Source organism: Seriola lalandi, unplaced genomic scaffold (genome assembly GCF_002814215.2).
Source record: "Seriola lalandi dorsalis isolate HSWRI2012SDOR001 ecotype SW California unplaced genomic scaffold, Sedor1 jcf7180002054263, whole genome shotgun sequence".
NCBI classification, from domain to species: Eukaryota; Metazoa; Chordata; class Actinopteri; order Carangiformes; family Carangidae; genus Seriola; species Seriola lalandi.
Window position 1 is genome coordinate 933,878 of NW_019524816.1, and position 17,505 is coordinate 951,382.

Genomic DNA, 17,505 nt, shown 5'->3' on the forward strand with positions numbered 1-17,505 from the left:
GTAGAGACGCCTGCAGTATTTCAGGGCAAAGGCCACATTCAGGATGATAGAATATTTTAAACCTTTGTGATTTGCTTATTTTCAGCTCTGTACACAGGCAGGCCTTCAGTTTTTCATTATTTTTGAAGAATTTATTGACTCTTATTTCCTTCTCCTCGCTCTGAGCCAAGTAGGACTCAAGCTAAATCAACTTCAATAAGCACTGGCATAAGATAATTGAGTATTGACTCTGTCCAGTAAACTTCCCCGGTGCCCCTCAGCTCTAAAACCTGTCAAGTTGTTCTCTTTCATTTATACTCAAAAAAAAAGAGTGAAGGCAGCTGCAATCTCACACAAACACCTGCAGCTACATTGAGTAATTGATCTCTTGGGATTGTTTAAACTCAGAAAGCTCCCCGTCTCACATTCAGGAAACTCTTATCTGCATCTGCCAAAAAAACAACGTGCACACACACAAACACACACACACACACACACACACACACACACATAAACACAGTTATGTGAAGTGCTAAAACCCCACCTGAGCTTTCATGTTGAGATCAGTCTCACTCAGTACATCAGTATCTCAGTATAGCTCCTACTAAGTGTATTTAAGCTGTAGCTGTACTACACTTTGCTCAAACAAGGAAAACTCTCACTTAAAAATATGAAAAGTGTCATTTTCTGGCAAATTATACTTTTCCCACTTTGAGTTTAAAGGTCCCAAATTCTATAAAGGTAAATTTCCATGTCTTATTTGATTATAAAGCAGGTCTAGTTTCTATATTGATACCGTGAAAGTATCAAAGCCTCATTCCACAGAGAAACGCACACAGCCTGTGTTCAAAAACTGAGCCTAACACCAGCCGTCAGGACTTCTGTAACTTTGTGATGTCAGGACCCACCATCCAACCTTGCAGGATTTGGTTTCTCTGAGTGTTTACCTGAAAACAGACAGCCAATTCTGATTGGCTCACCGACCTGTTGTTACAAGAAGAAGCCTGAGAGAGGTGAGATGGTTTTTTGTGTAAAATGTGGGGCCTTAAAGCCAAAATACTGTTTTCTCTATCAAGTTTATATTTCACATTTCTAGCTGAATGTATTTGATGAGGCAACAACATATTGTGGAGGGTTTATATCCTGGTGCAGGCTTCCATTTCTTCCTGTTGGTGTTTGGTGATTGACAGCAGTGCGAGGTAAGGCGGGAGAGGGCAATGTTTTGTCAGACAAAGAGTCTGCGGAAGAAGTTACAGAATTACTGCTCTGAAGAAACACTACAGATTAATGGTAGTGTTATCGTAATGATACACTTTATTCCAATAGCCCTTTTCATAAAGTACTGTATAACTAAGAGAGAAAAGAAAACGCAGGACAACTGTCACTATGTAGTATTGTGATCTCCTAAGTAAAAGGCTTTACCGCAGAAGTGTTGAGATTTAAAGGGCAACAGTGATTCTGCTGAGACGCCCTTTCAGGTTATTTCAAAGCCAAAAAGAAGCCCTTTAGCCTTTAATCAGGATACAGGAACAGACAGGAAGTTTCAGTGCAGGTTAACAATTTAAAGTTCAGTGAAGAGATGCTGCAACAGGGGCCATGACTCTTTGTTCTGGATAAAAGCGCAATGGCTACGAGATAAAAATGTTACAGTAGTTTAAACAAAGATAAAGATTTAAATACTTCGTTTAATCCTCTCTATATTCTTGAATGTTGCTATTTATTAATGCTATTTTTTTGTACACAGCACAGCCTGCGGAAACAGTTGTGTAATGTTTGTTGTGGTGCAGGAGGGACCTTTAAAAAATAACTCCGGGTCGCAGGGGCAGCAGTCCCTCTCCAATCCCGCTCCCCCGCCACCTCCTCCAACTCTCTCTGTTTGGACTGAGAACGAGCTGCTAGCCGCCGCACAGACTGGAGAAATGGATCCATCGCGTCTCGACCCGCGGGTTGGTGCTGGCGGTGCCGGAGCCGCCACGCGAAACGCTCCCGTGGGTAAATGTATGTTTTTAAAACTTATTTAGGAGCTAGTTAGGATGGCTGCCGTGCTCGAACCCCTGTCAAACTAAACCCGGGAGGCACAGAGCTATGATGTAATATGAAGTGGCCGTAACTGTAAGTGTTGCAGCCTGCAGACGGATCCTTCTGGAGGTTTTAAAAGAAGCTGACATTTCGGAGACAGGGGGCATAAAAGCTGGTATGGAGTTGCATTAGTGGAAACGTACATACTCGGGACTAAAAGTCAGAATATCTCATTCCTCTTTAAAATCTGTTTACAAACTGGGCTGGAAATGTATATGTATTCATTTAGTTTGAACTTCTCATGTTATTTCAGTAATTATCAATATATTATCCCATAGAAACATAATTTCAACCTGTGTTTATTGTTAAAATAGGTTGAAGTCTTTCTTGTCATTTTCAACATAATGAATATTCTTATAGTGTAAGGAGACTCATTTCTAGGTCCATATATTATCTATTACTCAAAGCAGATATACTGGCTGTTCTGACCATTCTGGACCAAATTTATTTAGGACATCTGAATGCTTTGATGCTGAATGTTTATGCCTTGAATGCTCTGGTGAGCTACATATAATCTCTAGCCTTTGTCTGTGCACTGACTTTTTTCAAAGCTGGCTACAGTGCAGCCCCTCTGACCATGAGCCAATCAAATCACAGCAGAACGAAGGTAGCGGACCGGACACAAAGTGTTCATCCCTCTCAAAGTTTTTCACAGCCGGGATCTGGTGCACACTGTCCGTTCTTTGCGCCAGACATTCAGCTTGGACTCTGCACATACACATGGTGTCCACTCATTGCACCCACCGTAAGCAAGTTGAGCAGGTCTGTGTTGGCATCGATGTGGGGCGGCGTTGTCTGGATCAGCGACAGCTCTTGAAGGATGGCGTACAGCTGCTGGGTCTTGGCCAGGTTGACCCGTGTCTTCTCTTTGTCTGCCCAGTCTGGCAGCGCCACGTGCACGGCTATCAGGTCTTTCAGGTGCACGCCGAGGATGGGGAAACGGAAGCCGGAGCACTCTGAGAAGCGCTTGCGGTACTGGCTGTAGTTCCCACACGATGTCACCAGTTCAATGAGGTTGTTAAAAACCTGTAGATGAGTGAATGCAGGGGGAGGAGAAGAAAGGATGGACACAACAGAATGGGATGAGATGAAAGTTGGCAGGAAACAGAGAGAGTCTGTTTCAAGAGATTTGATGAGAAGAATCAAAAAACATTCTGTAAAACTTTGCTCCAGATGGACTTACATAACCGACAAGACACTGTTACTCTCCCAACTGTTGCATTTATCTTTCCTCTGTCATATGGCTCAAATTCATAGCTTTAAAAAGCCACAGTGTAGGAGTAACAGGCACAGATAAGGAGCTTTGGCAGCTCACACAGCAGAGAATCAAGATTCAATATCACTTGTTCGCTAAATGCATCGATATGCAGCGAGCATTGGATTTGTCTGGTTGTGTGTGGCTGTGGCGGATGCCAGAAATAGACCAGTGATTGGTAGAGAGGACAGCATTAACTCCTGCACCTTGTTGGTCTCGGCGCTGATGTGGGACTGCGTGTCTTTGAGACGAGAGATGGAGCTGTTGCTGAGGCCGCCCACCACCGCCATCAGAGTGTTGAAGTTCTGCAACTGCAGCAGCTTCTGTTAAGGGAGAAAGAGGAAATATTAAGGGGTGTGGGGGTGTGTGTGTGTGTGGGGGGGGTATGAATGTATGAGCCAGCGATAAATAGGATTTTAGGGAGGGAAGGTGGTATAGGTTCAAAAATATGAATAATGAGTCAGAAAGATACGGCGAAGAAAAATAAAAGCTTTAGGAGATAGTGGAAGTCTGCAGCCCACATGCACACTCACAGAGTTAAGATATTACTGAATGTTCTGACCTGCCTATGTCAAAGTTAAGCTAACACTTTGTGAATGGCACTCTGCAGGGCTCCACGCTGCCCTTCAGCCTGCCTGGCATCTCAGTGAAAATCAATGGGGTCGCAGCTGTGTGGGAGGGCTGCCAGAGGGGATCATTTGGTGCAGCTCAAACACCCATTGGAATCAACTGGCAATGCAAGTGTGGAAGGCAGCCCAGGACTTCCAGAGAGGGGGTTTTCGGCTGCGCTTGCACGTTCATGTGGTTGTCGGCGGTGATGCCTGGTTAAAGTTTCATTGTCAGCATAACAGGGATTTCCACTGGGTGTATGATAAATGTGTGTATGATAGGGCTGGGAGATGTCAACCATTGGTGATTGATGATGTGGTGTTTTTATCAAAGCCAAAAGGCAAACACACACACAAACACACACACATATAGAGAACATACTGTGAAATGCATTGGAATAGAGCATTGGGGCCATTTTAGCATTTTGAATCATAGCACAAGTCGGAAAAATAAATAAATAAATAATGAACATGAGTCATTTGTGATGCGCTCCCAATAGGAAGCTGAAATGGGACACAACCGGCACCCCGAGGGAAGCGTTTGGAAATGTCAAGTATGTCAAAGCTACCTTCTGTGCTGCCTCTGAATACATTTGAAATCAGCATGAACATGTTTTTTTGTCGCCGCGTGTGCTCGCGCCGGGCTTCATTTCTTACTGCCGACGTTTGAGGCGTTTCAAATTGGCAAAAAATTAACAAGGGAGTGTCCAGCTGGGATTATGTGTCTGCCCGTGCGGCAACCCATTCTGCATGAATGACACGGTCCGAAATGACTTCTGGACACTCTGTTCACCCGGTGCTCGGTATAAAGGGGTGTGAAACACTTAAGAGAGCTGCGCCCTCTCCTGACAAGAGCCCTGCTGAGGTGTTGGAGGGCGGGTGCAGTCTGACAGAAGGAGGTGAGGAAACCTGCTGGGACCCTTTAAATAAAGTCTGAGCCAGTGAAGTTTGCAGAGACATCCCATTATGATGAAAACAATCCTGAAGTAGACGCTCAATCAGTAATGAGGATGCATTCGCAGAGCGCTACAGGCTATTAGGATGAAAATTCTTCGTCGGCACTTTCTATGGTCGACTGAAGCTCCCACACAGAGCAGAGACGAGCGAATTGTCGCCCAGCCCCCCCCCCAGCCCATCTGGCCGACCAAAGCAAAATGATAACATCAAGTTGAAATGATATCAATTACTGCGAAGCCTGGGACGCCATTTAAAGGGTTGTTTTTGTAGTGAACGGGCGACAGTCTCCAGACGTATGCTCAGAGAACCGTATAAGGCAGTGAGCTGGCAGAGTTGTTTGGGAATTGGCAGGGAGAGACCAGATTAAGTTAAGATTAGGATTGGAGCAATCTTGGCCTGTAGATGACTGCAGATGATTTCAGTCGGTAAGTGTAGACATGAGGGAATACATGGATGAACGGAGAGAGACAGGATTGTTTAACCTTCATTAGGGCTAGAACTAATGTTTAAGGTCCCATATTTTACACTTTTCCTGTGTTTTAATTTGAAGTGTCGATCTATAAGAAGATATATTTGTGGTTTTAAAGAACCAAAAACCAAAAGGCTCTGAGCCTCTCTTCTGATTGGCTGACTGTTTTCTGAGTGGTTGACTAAAAATGTAGCATAAACACTCAGAGAAACCAAATCCTGCATGGGCAATTGAGGCAATTTTTTACAAAGCCTTTAGGCTCATTAAAGGCTTTGGATAAAGCAAAAAATGCATCATCGCCCAGCTAAAACTGGACTGTTTTTCTATTGTTATTAGAGATGCCAGGTGACAGCAGCATTATCTGAAAGAGCTCTCAGTAGTCACCTTAACATGTTAATACTTCCAAAGCCTTTTTAAATTTAATTCACTTTTTCTCACAAAATGTGCCACCTAATTGGAAATGATATCGTCTTACGTGTGTGTGTGTGTGTGTGTGTGTCTGTGTATGGGCATGCAAGTCATCAAAGTCCCCCTTCTCTCCATATCTCTTGGTTTAATCTTTAATTTACCTTTTAATGATTTTCTCTCCCCTTTCTCTCTGCTCCCAGCCAATCATCTCCTATCAGCCTGCTCCATCACGCACCCTGAGCCCGACAACAGACACCACAACACCATCTCTGTCTTCAAACTTTCACAGTAAACAGCCGCAGAGGGCCCGGCAGACAGACCTGTGCCACTCTGATGAAGTGGGCGACGACGTCAGCTCTCTGCGGGGCGGTGGGCTTGCTGAGCACCATGAGCTGAATCCACTGGGAGACGCTGTTGAAGAGCGTGATGAAACGCTCCAGGATGGGGTTATCCACCGTGCAGCCGTGCATCACGAAGCTGTGGTAGTCCTGAAACTAAAAGGAGAAATGGAGAATTGATTACTTTTTATTTCATTTCTTGGAAATACAGTGTTTTCACAATGTTTTGGGTTTTTTTTTTGTTTCTTTTTATAAATTCTGATGATTATATCCTCAAAAATGTTCATGTTTGCTTTCACCATATCAGGAAAGAGGCCTAATGTTGAATATAAGGGACAAAAGCAAAACAAATATCTGAAAACCACTTGCAGACTAATTAACACAACTAAAGAAGCACTTACATCCAGCCTACAATTTATTATTAAAGGGACACTCCACTAATTGTCTTCTGTGGCTTGTGTTAGAAATTGGCAGTTTGAAGTTGAAAAACACAAGAATTTAAATAGAAAGCAGAGAAGATCTAACAAAAGACGATATGTTCCCTTGTTCCCCAGTTTAATGGAAGTGCTGCATCTCCGGCATGCCCCGTTGAAGGTTTAACTTTGTGGAAAAAAATGCTTATTTGCTTTCCTGCTGGGAGTGAGATGAGAAAGCCGACACCACTTGAAATGGCTGTAAAGTAAACATCGAGCTCTAGGCAGCAACTGGTTAGCCTAGCTTAGCATAAAGAATAGAAACATAGGAAATAGCTAGCCTGGCTCTGTCCAAACGTTATAGGTCAAATCCACCTACCGGCAGCTCTAATGCTAACTGATTAGCATGTTTAATCCATACAAAAAAGACAAAGTTTAAAAATGGCGTGGGGTTTACATGGGGTTATGTGGGGTTATGTGCTTTGGCCTTTTTATTGTCTCTGCCCAAAGGAGTTTGTTGTGTTTGGATAGGCTAGTTGTTTCCCCCTTGATTCAAGTCTTTGTTCTAAGATAAGTGGCATGACCAATTGGCTTCTGGCTGTAGCTCCACATTTACATATTTATTTTTAGTTCCAAAAATTTTAAATTATTCCTTTACGGCCGCTTATTTGGATGACAAAGCACCCAGCTATCTGATTGACTGACTGATTAAACCAATCATTAACCTGAGAAACCTGATGTGTTTTCACTTAGTCTAAATACAGAAATCTGTCATTACAGCACATTTGGAGCAGTAAGCTCTGCTTTGTTCCAGCTTCTTTTTTTATACTGAGTCAGAATTTCTTTTAGAAGAGCAACAAAGACAAACCCAAAACAAATCTACCATTTAAATCGGCACAAACCCAGTCATTTTCTTTGCTTTCCAAAATAAGACTCAAAGAGCAATAAATATAATTACTGCCATTAAAAGTCAATTTTAACCTCTATTGCTTAGCAACTACAACATGCTTCCAGCTTGTAAACACTGAATTACTGGAGAATTCAAAGAATTGAAGAGCTGTAAACACCACACGGTTTCAACAGCTTCCTCACAGGCTGCCGTGAAACTGACCAGGATCTTGCAGAAGGATTTGTACTCCAGGTAAGTCAGGTGTTCTGCCAGTTCACAGGAGTCGAGGTGGTCGAACAGCAGGGACATCTTCCTCTTTTTGGACACCGATGGGACACGCTGAGTCACCTGCCGCTTCCATTTATATGATGGCCTGACAGGGACCGTAAAAGCACATAAAAAATGATGAGGATCAGCTTTACAGGCACTGCTCAGGTTAGCGCTGCACTTACAGTGGTCTTGGATATCAAAGCAAAATTAGTATCACACAGTTTGCACAATAACAACATACCACAAGCCCTGCAAAGCATGAAGCAGCTAAAACTATCCAACTTTTTCTATAGAATGAATCTCCTCATGGAGCACTGAAGGGAAATCACACAAATGTCTTTTATGGGGGGAAAGGAGAAGTCGCTGACCCCCCGCATAGCGACAGCAGAGCAATGTCTGAGAACAGTTACTGAAAGGTCACGCTGAGATAAACACCCACAGACAGAAAGGCGCATTCACAACTGTCAACAGCGCACACAGCTTTTTGCAGCTGATTCACTCACACACTCTCAAGGTCAATGAGCTGACTCTGCCTCTCGTTGCCCTCGGTGGTCAAGAGATCTTTATAGTCTTTGATCTGGTCTGCCAGCTCCGGGTTCAGATTGAACTCAGCTGGAAACTCAGAGATCCAGTACCTGAAAGGCAGAACAAAGGCTTTCAGAGAGACGATGATGAAAATACTGAGAAAAATAGAGGAAGATAGACCTGTTTACATCAACATAATAATGTGGCTGTTGCCAACACAAGTTTAAAACCATTCTATAACACAGCAAAACACAGTCTCTGTAGGAATTGATACTGTCACTATTCAACTGGAAACACTAAAAACCATAAAGCGAATATATTAGAAAGAAAAGAACAAAGCAAAACAAGGAAGGGTAGGAAGAAAATCAGAAATCACATTTGGAAAGACTAAAGTTCAGAAAGTAAAAGCACTAGAGGGGTAAAAGTCAGACAGACAAGAGAGTTCATTACTTGACAAGGTGGCATATTTTTGTTCGGCGCTCAGCGGTGCAGCTCTCCTCTTGATCTCTGATCCACTAGTCAAGGTGCAACCTGGCAACAAAACTGTAACATCTCTGACTGAAATCTCATCAAGATTGCGAACCAAAAAGATAGAAAAACACAGTCGGGCTCGAGGTCCCTTTCCATCCCAAAGCCCTACAAGGGATGTGGCTTTGATTTAATGGCTCTGTGAGCAGTATATACATACATACTGTAAATATATATATAAATAATATAAATATGTCCCTGGCTAGCACAAAACAAAGATGAAGGATACTTGAGCACCAGCTTCTTAGCCATGTCCGTTGAAGGGATGTACCAAGGGTGCATCATGAGGAACATACGGACCAAGGAAGTATCCTTCAAAGTGCCCTTCTCATCTGAAACATAAACACAGGGCACCACTCATCGTTAGGAAGCTATACAGGGCAAGTATCTTCTGCCGTCAGTTAGTTTGCATCTATTTTGATAGTCAATGTGTAAGTCAGTCGAGGTGTGAAAAAATAGTGTGAAAATGAACAAAGTTTCATTTCACTGTGGAATACAACAAATTATTCATAACAGAGAGACAATATCCAATGACCGACCGAAGGCCTGAATGCACGCCTCCACCAGCTCGTCCACTGTGGCCGACTGCTCCGATGATGTGGACTCCATCGTTCCTTGGCGCTTCGTCTTTCCCCCTCGTTAACCTCTGGCTGGATTGATTCTCGTGCCTTTCACTGAACACAAAAAGAAGATAGAAGAGGCAGGATCAAGAGTCAATTATGAAGCAAAAGAAGGGAAAGAAAATTAAATTCTGTGTGTGTGTCCGTTTCCGCATGTTTGGAATAGTTGTGTGGTCAAGCTATTTTGCATGCCGCTCCTCGCTGTGAGTCAGAGGGAGATAATCAGCGGTTGTTTACATTCAGGGCTGGTGTGATGGTATTTTCGCTCAGAAACTTGTTTAGCTTGGAAGAGCGTAATTTCATTGGTCGGTGCATTTCTTGTTGAAATGTATATTATGTACATTTTTTGATTCTGTATGATGCCAGTAAATAACTGAGTAGTGATTACAAGAAGAATACATATCTGGCTCCCTCATGTCAACAGCAAGGTGCTGCAGCCGTTAACACTGACGTCAGCAGGAAGGATCTGGCTGCGTCTGTGTTCATGGGCACTTTGCACGTTCACATGTTCGTGCCTGTGTGGGTTTTCCTCAAGGTTTCTCCCGCACTCCGAACACATGCAGGTCAGGATATGTCAGTTGGCAACTCTAAATTGCCCGTAGGTGTGAATGGTTGATTTTCTTTCTATACGTCTGCCCTGAGATACACCGCTGTCCTGTCCAGTGTAGCTAATGGACGGGTGCTGACACAAGCTTCCATACATAATAAAACCTGCAAAGTTATGACGTACAGGAAAACACATGACATCTGATCTAAGAGTATTTATTTTCTATCTTTCACTACATTTTTTGATACTTCACACTACAGCCACATTTTGGTCCGTACTCAAAAAGCATCAAGGTTCAATACCCAGCTCTAAAATCTGACTTTCAAATCAGCAGTGGGATGTAACTAAGTACATTTGAACACAATTGTACAATATTAAGGAACTTGTACTAGAGTATTTCTACTTTACATTTACAGAGGGAAATAATGTTACTCCACTACATGTTTTTGACACTTACAGTTACTAGTTCCTTTGCAGGTTATGATATTACATATAAAACTTATAAGCAGTTTATAAAATATGATGCTTTGCCTTTTACCACTTTGGGTTAAAGTACACAGCACGACATAAAAAAAGCTCCTCTTCAACCGGCTACGACATTTAAATGCACCGGTAATGAAAGCTAAATCAAAAAATGTAAATTTACATTTATTCATCTGGCAGGTGCTTTTATCCAAAGCAACACCAAAGCTTTAAAAAAAAACAACATATATATAATAAAATTTCACTTACACGGCTTGTTCCACTGCATATTGAGTGCTTTTTACTTAAGATTTTTTTAAGCACATTTTGCTGATGATACAAGCTTGCAGGACTTTTACTTGTAATTGGGCATTGTTATATTGCACTACTGCTACTTTGACTCAAGTAGGAATCCACCTTACATCACTCAGAAGAATTTGAAACTTAAATACCATCTAAAATATTCACCGGCACTTTCAGTTCAAGTGATATTGTTACCTGCGTTGCATCTTCAAACTTAACCCCTTAATGCCTGAAATCTAATTTACATTCACACACATCCATCCCTGCTTTATGACTCTGAACTTTGGAGCCCTCAGGCCGGCATGATGTCGCACCGATGCAAATTTCAGCGTTACAAATAAGGTCATGCTGATGGCAGAACGTGACAGCATGACAATTCAGACAACAGATTTGACTTCAATATGGTTTGTCAGAAAAAGAACTGATAGAGAGCCGCAAGCACACATCAGGAAACCACAACTTATTATCTGTTCTCGACATGGTCCGGTGCGGCGGGTGTCATATCAGCAAAACCCGTGGACATACAGGAGATGATGACGCTCGGCTCCACCAGACTATTTCTTGCAGCGGGTATGGTGAGAGAAAAAAATGTATACTGGTATTGTACCTAGTGATTGAGTGGGTCCTCGCAACAGGGAACCATAGCAACCACCGCTTAAAGTCCAGTCTCACTTTCTTTCCCAACATACACACACACACACCTCTACACACAATGCATGTGCAAAGAAATGCATGGTTTTTTTTTTTAACCTAGAGAAGTGTGGTTTTAAGAGCAAGAGCAGCCCGAGGGAAACAGTTTGTGCTCTAATCCTAAACACGTTCACTGTGTCCGAAGAGGTAAAATAAACTGATCCTATCTCCTATATAGGTTACAGCTCAGGAAGAGATAAAAGGATATTTTCGGGTTCGCTGCTGATAAGCGCTGGAGGTAACGCTGAGGTGACGCTCAAGTGGCAAAGTCAGGCCGCAAACATCTACGACGACACACACTGTGCCGTCGCCATCTGCTAATGGCTCCTCAGTGTTGTGGTTCTGTAGCAGAGAGTCGTACACGGGTGTGATGAGTATGTAGTATGTCTATTGTGCCCGACACAATGAAGTCTTCCACCGCGCTGTCTCTGCTGCAACGCGGTGGGCGGACACACTCAATTACAGGCTTCACAAGCTGTCTCAGCCACGCGCGCACACACGCACACACACACACACACACACACACACACACACACACACTAACTCACACACGTTTCTAAAGAGGTGGAGGGAAGAGAAAAGAGGGAGAAAGAGGAGTATTACCCTAAAGCTTCAATCGTGGTACATACACCATAAGCAGCAGAGTGAGAGTGAGTGAAAGATGAGAAGTAAAAATAAAAAGGTCTGATAGTAAATCTATTTAAATCAGTGCTTTCATGGTAAACTCACTGAGCAGTAGAGTAAAGAAGTGGCATACTACCACAATACAAATGATGTGCTATTTCTATAGATAGACATGAAAGTTCCTCGGAGGGAGGCTAAGGTCACCACAGGAAGTGATTCTGTGCTGTAAGTCTCAAACCTCAAAGAAAAGAAAGAAAAGAAAACACCTAGACGTGACACATCGCTCAGCACTATTTATGATATCAACATCTCAAGCCAAGTGTGGCCACCGAGTCGATTATCACCCAACTCATTATTATTGATGAGAGTCATCCAGTTCTAATGTCGAAATGGATTTCACTGTGACAAATCAGCATCTGTTTCAGTTCGTCATTTTTACGGCTCGGGTCAGAACGGCCTGTCCTCAGGAGCCGAATGAGGATATAAAACCGACCTGCTGTGTCCATCCCTCAGAGGTCGTTACGCCCAACACAAAACCGAAAGGCAGGGGTGTTTTTCTCTACCTGAGCCTGCTTTAAACCCAGTGTAGTCTGGCACTGCGGCATGATGATGCCATCTTGCCATTCAGTCGAATACACTATTCATCATACCGCTGACAGGAGCTCTGTGTTGTCTCTCCCCTCCCTCCATCCTCCTTTCTTTCTAGCCTTCCTTGAAGTATCTCACCCTCAGCCCGATTCCTGATATTGTTTCTATAGCTGTGAAGCTGCACATTGATTGTTAAGTAGCACACGCTGTGAGCGCTTTGGTGTCATCCTTGGTTGCCGGGTGACGACGATCCAGGGCCATCGATCAGGGCAGATTAGGGGGTGGGATGGGGCACAGCGGGGATAAAGGGAAGTTGACGGGTGCCTGGTCAATCCTGGCCATGCAGAATCCGCTGTGTGCTGCCGGTTTAGTGGGCAATGTAAATGTCACATCCTCTGCTCAGACAAAGACAGACGCCTTCTCACTGCGGCCTTTTTCACTCTCGCCGTTACAGCCGCTAAACGACATGAACACTGTCCACCACATACTGCTTACTTTGAATTACAGTGTATTCCTTGTCTGACTTGAAAAATATCTATTATCAAGGATGTGCATTAGATTGACCACAGCTTGTGGCGTTGGACAGTTAAATGCAGGGCTGCAACTGACAATTACTTACATTATCTATTAAAGGAGCACGCGGTGATTTTGCAAATTACGCTCAGTTTGCTTATCAGGAGAAGAACTAGTCCACTGTGATATATCATCCATGGCTCCGGTGTCACAGGGATGTCACGAGTACCAATGCTGCGGTACCAAGTTTATTTGGTGTTATGAATATTCTACTACTTGTTTTTCTGCAGTAGTGTAAATACCGAAGGCACCGTAGATACTAGGACATGTGATTCCTCCAGGACTGACAATAGCGGTATAATAACACTACATGTATTCTAGTCTGACATCAAACTCGGAGAGAAGAAGAAGACGGACACAGTAAACAATAACAACAACACGTGGAATGGACAGCAACAGGTCAGGTGGGGAAAAAAGAAAAAGAAAACGCACCAGGACTGATGTATGGAGATATTTAGTATGTGACGTGGATCATCAGGGACAAAAGGCGCCACAAGAGGAAACACCTCAAGCTTATCGAAGCAGCTCAAAGAGCAGTCATCCAGATCTGTGCACAGAATTCAGGTTTAGTGAGTTTCGGTTGTTCATTTTATATAAATAACATGTCCTCAAAATGTTCATGTCCTGCTTAGTTTTTGTTTGTGAATTGTGACATTAGCAGCTACAGTCATCACTGTTCTGTCTGTTAAAATATAACACTGACCTTTTATATCGTCACACCATAGATCTGTCACCTTGTCAACCAGTTTAAACAACTGCTTGGAGATATAAGTTTTATAAATTTGAACATAAAGCTTATCATTTTTAAGATAAAGCCTGGGTTACAAACCGGAGACATGGGGCTTAAAAGAAGTGGACAATTAAGAGGCAAAGGGGGTCTAATGAAAGACACTATCCAGTTGTATTATGGGAAATGTAGGAAACTGTTTTTTGAAGTCAGGGTATCTTGGCTTCCGCTGTTTTTTAAACTTTATGGAACGAACGTACAAAATCACTGCAACACACAAGACACTGAGAGTCAAGGGTAAATCTTCAAATTGTTTTGTCTTCGAAAAAAGTAAAAAAATAGCTATACATTTTTTTATTTTACTTGTTAAATGAAACAAATAATATTTTGGTCATCAAAAATGCCATTGGTCAATTCTCTGCTGATAAACTTATCAATTAAATGACAGATTTTCAGGATACACCTTTTCAAAACATCATTCAAATTTACTTAAAAGTTCAAACTTGACCTAAAACTATCTAAAGTCAGTATATAATATTCTGTCAATTGAAGTAAGTCATGCTGATTATGCTTTCTCACATTTCCCACATAGGCCCATTAGAAGGGAATTGGCTAATTATATTAATCTCTGTCGCCCTTTCATGATTTAAAATCGACATTAGCACTGATCAATGATAAGACACTGACAAACACACAAGATAATGATATCCATCCTCTTATTGATAAACCCATAATGGGCTCTCTTCCATGCTAGTAAATACCCCCAATCTAATGCACAGTCTCCATACAGCCATTGATTTAGTTTTATATTCTCCTTACTGCCATTTGGGTAAAACAAGCCGGATTGATGTTTTTATAGATAATGGTCCTGGGCCAAAAGATGTGGATGCATTCATTCACTCTGATTAGCTGTGAGGCAGCCAATGAAAAACGATTCGCTGGCTTTTCATTTAGAGCCGCTGTCAGGGCAGAAACAATTCATCCAAAAACCTACAAAATAACATCCTCATCAACCTCAGAAGTACCATGAGTTAAGTACTAATTACTAAATGTTAGCATGCTAACACGCTAAAAATAAGATGGGGACCATGGTAAACACGTTTTCAAGGTGGGAGGCAAACAGTTTCAAGAGAGGCTCAGTGAATTAGTTACTAGTGATCAACAGGAAATCACGTAAATTAAACTAAATGCGTGTGCTTTTGTTAAAGAGACACGGATACAGTAGTTTTGGGGAATATTACTGTTAATCCCACTTTACCAGAGTCAGAAACTAAATAGCAGCTGTAGCACAGACCTTTTTTATGTATTTGGTTTAGTCTCAGGTTATGTCAAACATAAGCAGTAGCATTATTAGGCTATATTGCCTAATAGTGCTATCAATTGTTTAGTGTTTATTGGATCAAATAACATAATCATGATCCCATAAGCAAGTAAACTAAGGTGAGGTGAGGTGGAACCTTTTTCCAAGGTTGAGGGGAGTCTCACAGTCTCAGAAACCCCTGTGCTAAACATCAGCATGTTAGGATTGTCATGCATTTATATGGTATAGGCCTATATTTAAGCCAAATGCTCTCATAAATATTTTAATGTGACATCTGTTGTTGGCCTCGTTCTCACACCAGTCGCAATGTCGTTGCTTGTGTCTCTATAAATGAAGACCACATTTGCCACGTACCTCTTTGTTTCCTGTCACAGCCCTAGTTTGTTTTCTGGCCTGCCCATTCCCTGCTGTTACTCCATTCTACCGTGGATTTCACTGTCATTTTACAGCAAAACAAACAACAAAAGAGTTCGTTTTTCCATCCTGTCATCACCTGCTACACATCTTAACTGTAAACGCTTTTAGATTATCAACAAAAAATCCTGACTCGGTGGCACACACTCTGGTTGAGGCAAAATAATCTTTCATGGTAAATATTACAATTATTTTTTACAAACTGTCTAAAATGATTATCATATTACATTTAACCTCAGGTTCAGAAGTGAGGGCCGGTAATCCTGACTTTGGAGCTTATCTTATCTTGCGGTCCTCATCAGGCCATGCGGCTAGAATTACAAGACTGCGAAAACACCTACAAACAGCACTTCTTCACGTTATACACACACCACTGTTATCTCTTGCCCAACACCCCCTAGTTTGTTTCAGGAAGTTGTAGCAAGGGTGCTGCATGATGGGACAGATATAGTTCTCCAGAGGGGCCTACAGAGCGGCTGGTGGCAGGCTCTATTTACAGACTGCAGGGTACTGAGAGCAGGAAGGGAAACATTTCCTTTTCCCTGGACACGCAGAATGCCACATCGGTGGGGGGGCACCGGCTGCAAACTGAGATTAGCGGCTACAGTTACTCCTTAGGGAGGGAGGAAGGGGGAGTGGAGGGAGGAGAGGAGGAATGGGAGAACGAGAGATAAAGAGAAAGACTGGGAGGAAGAAGGAGAGTGTACTCTACTTCGCTTCAGCTCAGTCAAATATGGAAAGAGATTGTTGGCTGAAGGGGGGGGGACGTAACATAGGGAGGTCTATAATATTGATCAAAAAAAGCGCACCTAGGATCTGTCTATAAAAAAACAAAAAAAAAAGATGGAGTCCTACTAATACAATGTATGCAGAGGAGGTAAGCAGCGCTTTTTCATAATCTTGAATCAACAGAAGGAACTTGAGGAAGAAAAATATGCAGATTTCACAATGCCTTGCTGGGACATAGCAGCTGCCAGAGTGTAATGTTTTATTATGTCCTCCAGAACCAAAAAAAAAAAGTCACGCATCCTGTTCCACATCTGGCACACTCTCATATCTCACATCTCAACTTTCTGACTTCAAATGAGAAGGGGAATGTGTGAAACAGAAAAGGGCCCCCGCTGCAGATTCCATGTGCCATTACAATATCTGACTCCTGCCCACCCCCTCCAGAAAAAAAACACAACAATGTATCATTGTGTCACACTGTTTTTACTGCTTTGTTTTGAGGCTTCCTGCTTAAACTACTGTCTTTTTACCAGATGTGATAGTTTGCTTCACAACAAATACCGGAAGGGTGTATATGGTATGCGTGTGTGAAATGTGGCAAGTGCACTCATGTGTCACAAATAGTTTTGAATGCGGTTTGTTTGTTTTATGCGGGTAATAAATAGTCAGCATTTTTTAGATAAAGAGAGTTTCATTGCACATTTTTTCTTTCTCTACAAAAGAGCGTTTCCTCACTTTGTCTGTAATTTCCCTGACACGCACATAACTGGCTGCGCGATGAGTGAAAGACGAGGGCACATGGCGTTATTGTGTAAAAGAGCAAACGCGATAGACCATCTTTTGCAACAGCACATTAGGGTTTGTCTCTTGCAATGTACACCCAGGCGATTTCTGCAAACCGACTATTAGTTTCTGAACATGCCACGGTCAGAGTTCATGTTCTGCCGTTCCTGTATATGCTGAAGTCAGGAGTCTCATTTCCTGTTGTTACAGAATGTTTCATTCATCATGGGCAAATTCCTTGAAATGACGGTGTAGTAATCTGAAGTCTTGCTCTTTGCAAGAGAATGTAATATTAGACATTAGATTTATAGAAAAACTGATCATTCGTGCAAAGATTCATGAAATGCTCTTTGGTTTTTGAACAGGCTTAGTAATTTGTAGAGTGTTGATACCATTCTAACGCCTG

General features: G+C 42.4%; 1 protein-coding gene across 2 annotated transcripts in view; it reads right to left on the bottom strand.

The window, feature by feature from the left end:
• The window catches only part of LOC111654226 (RAS guanyl-releasing protein 2), a 36,365-nt gene that overhangs the window by 13,998 nt on the left and 4,862 nt on the right, over positions 1–17,505 (bottom strand). For both annotated transcript variants that reach the window (XM_023405161.2, XM_023405160.2), the window contains exons 2-9: positions 9,258–9,392; positions 8,948–9,050; positions 8,641–8,697; positions 8,169–8,300; positions 7,618–7,768; positions 6,076–6,249; positions 3,520–3,636; positions 2,803–3,084 (exon numbers count right to left, since the gene is read on the bottom strand). In XM_023405161.2, the coding sequence (XP_023260929.1) occupies positions 2,803–3,084; positions 3,520–3,636; positions 6,076–6,249; positions 7,618–7,768; positions 8,169–8,300; positions 8,641–8,697; positions 8,948–9,050; positions 9,258–9,327 (1,086 nt within the window). In that variant the 5' untranslated portion in view covers positions 9,328–9,392. The remainder of the gene's footprint in view (positions 1–2,802; positions 3,085–3,519; positions 3,637–6,075; positions 6,250–7,617; positions 7,769–8,168; positions 8,301–8,640; positions 8,698–8,947; positions 9,051–9,257; positions 9,393–17,505) is intronic.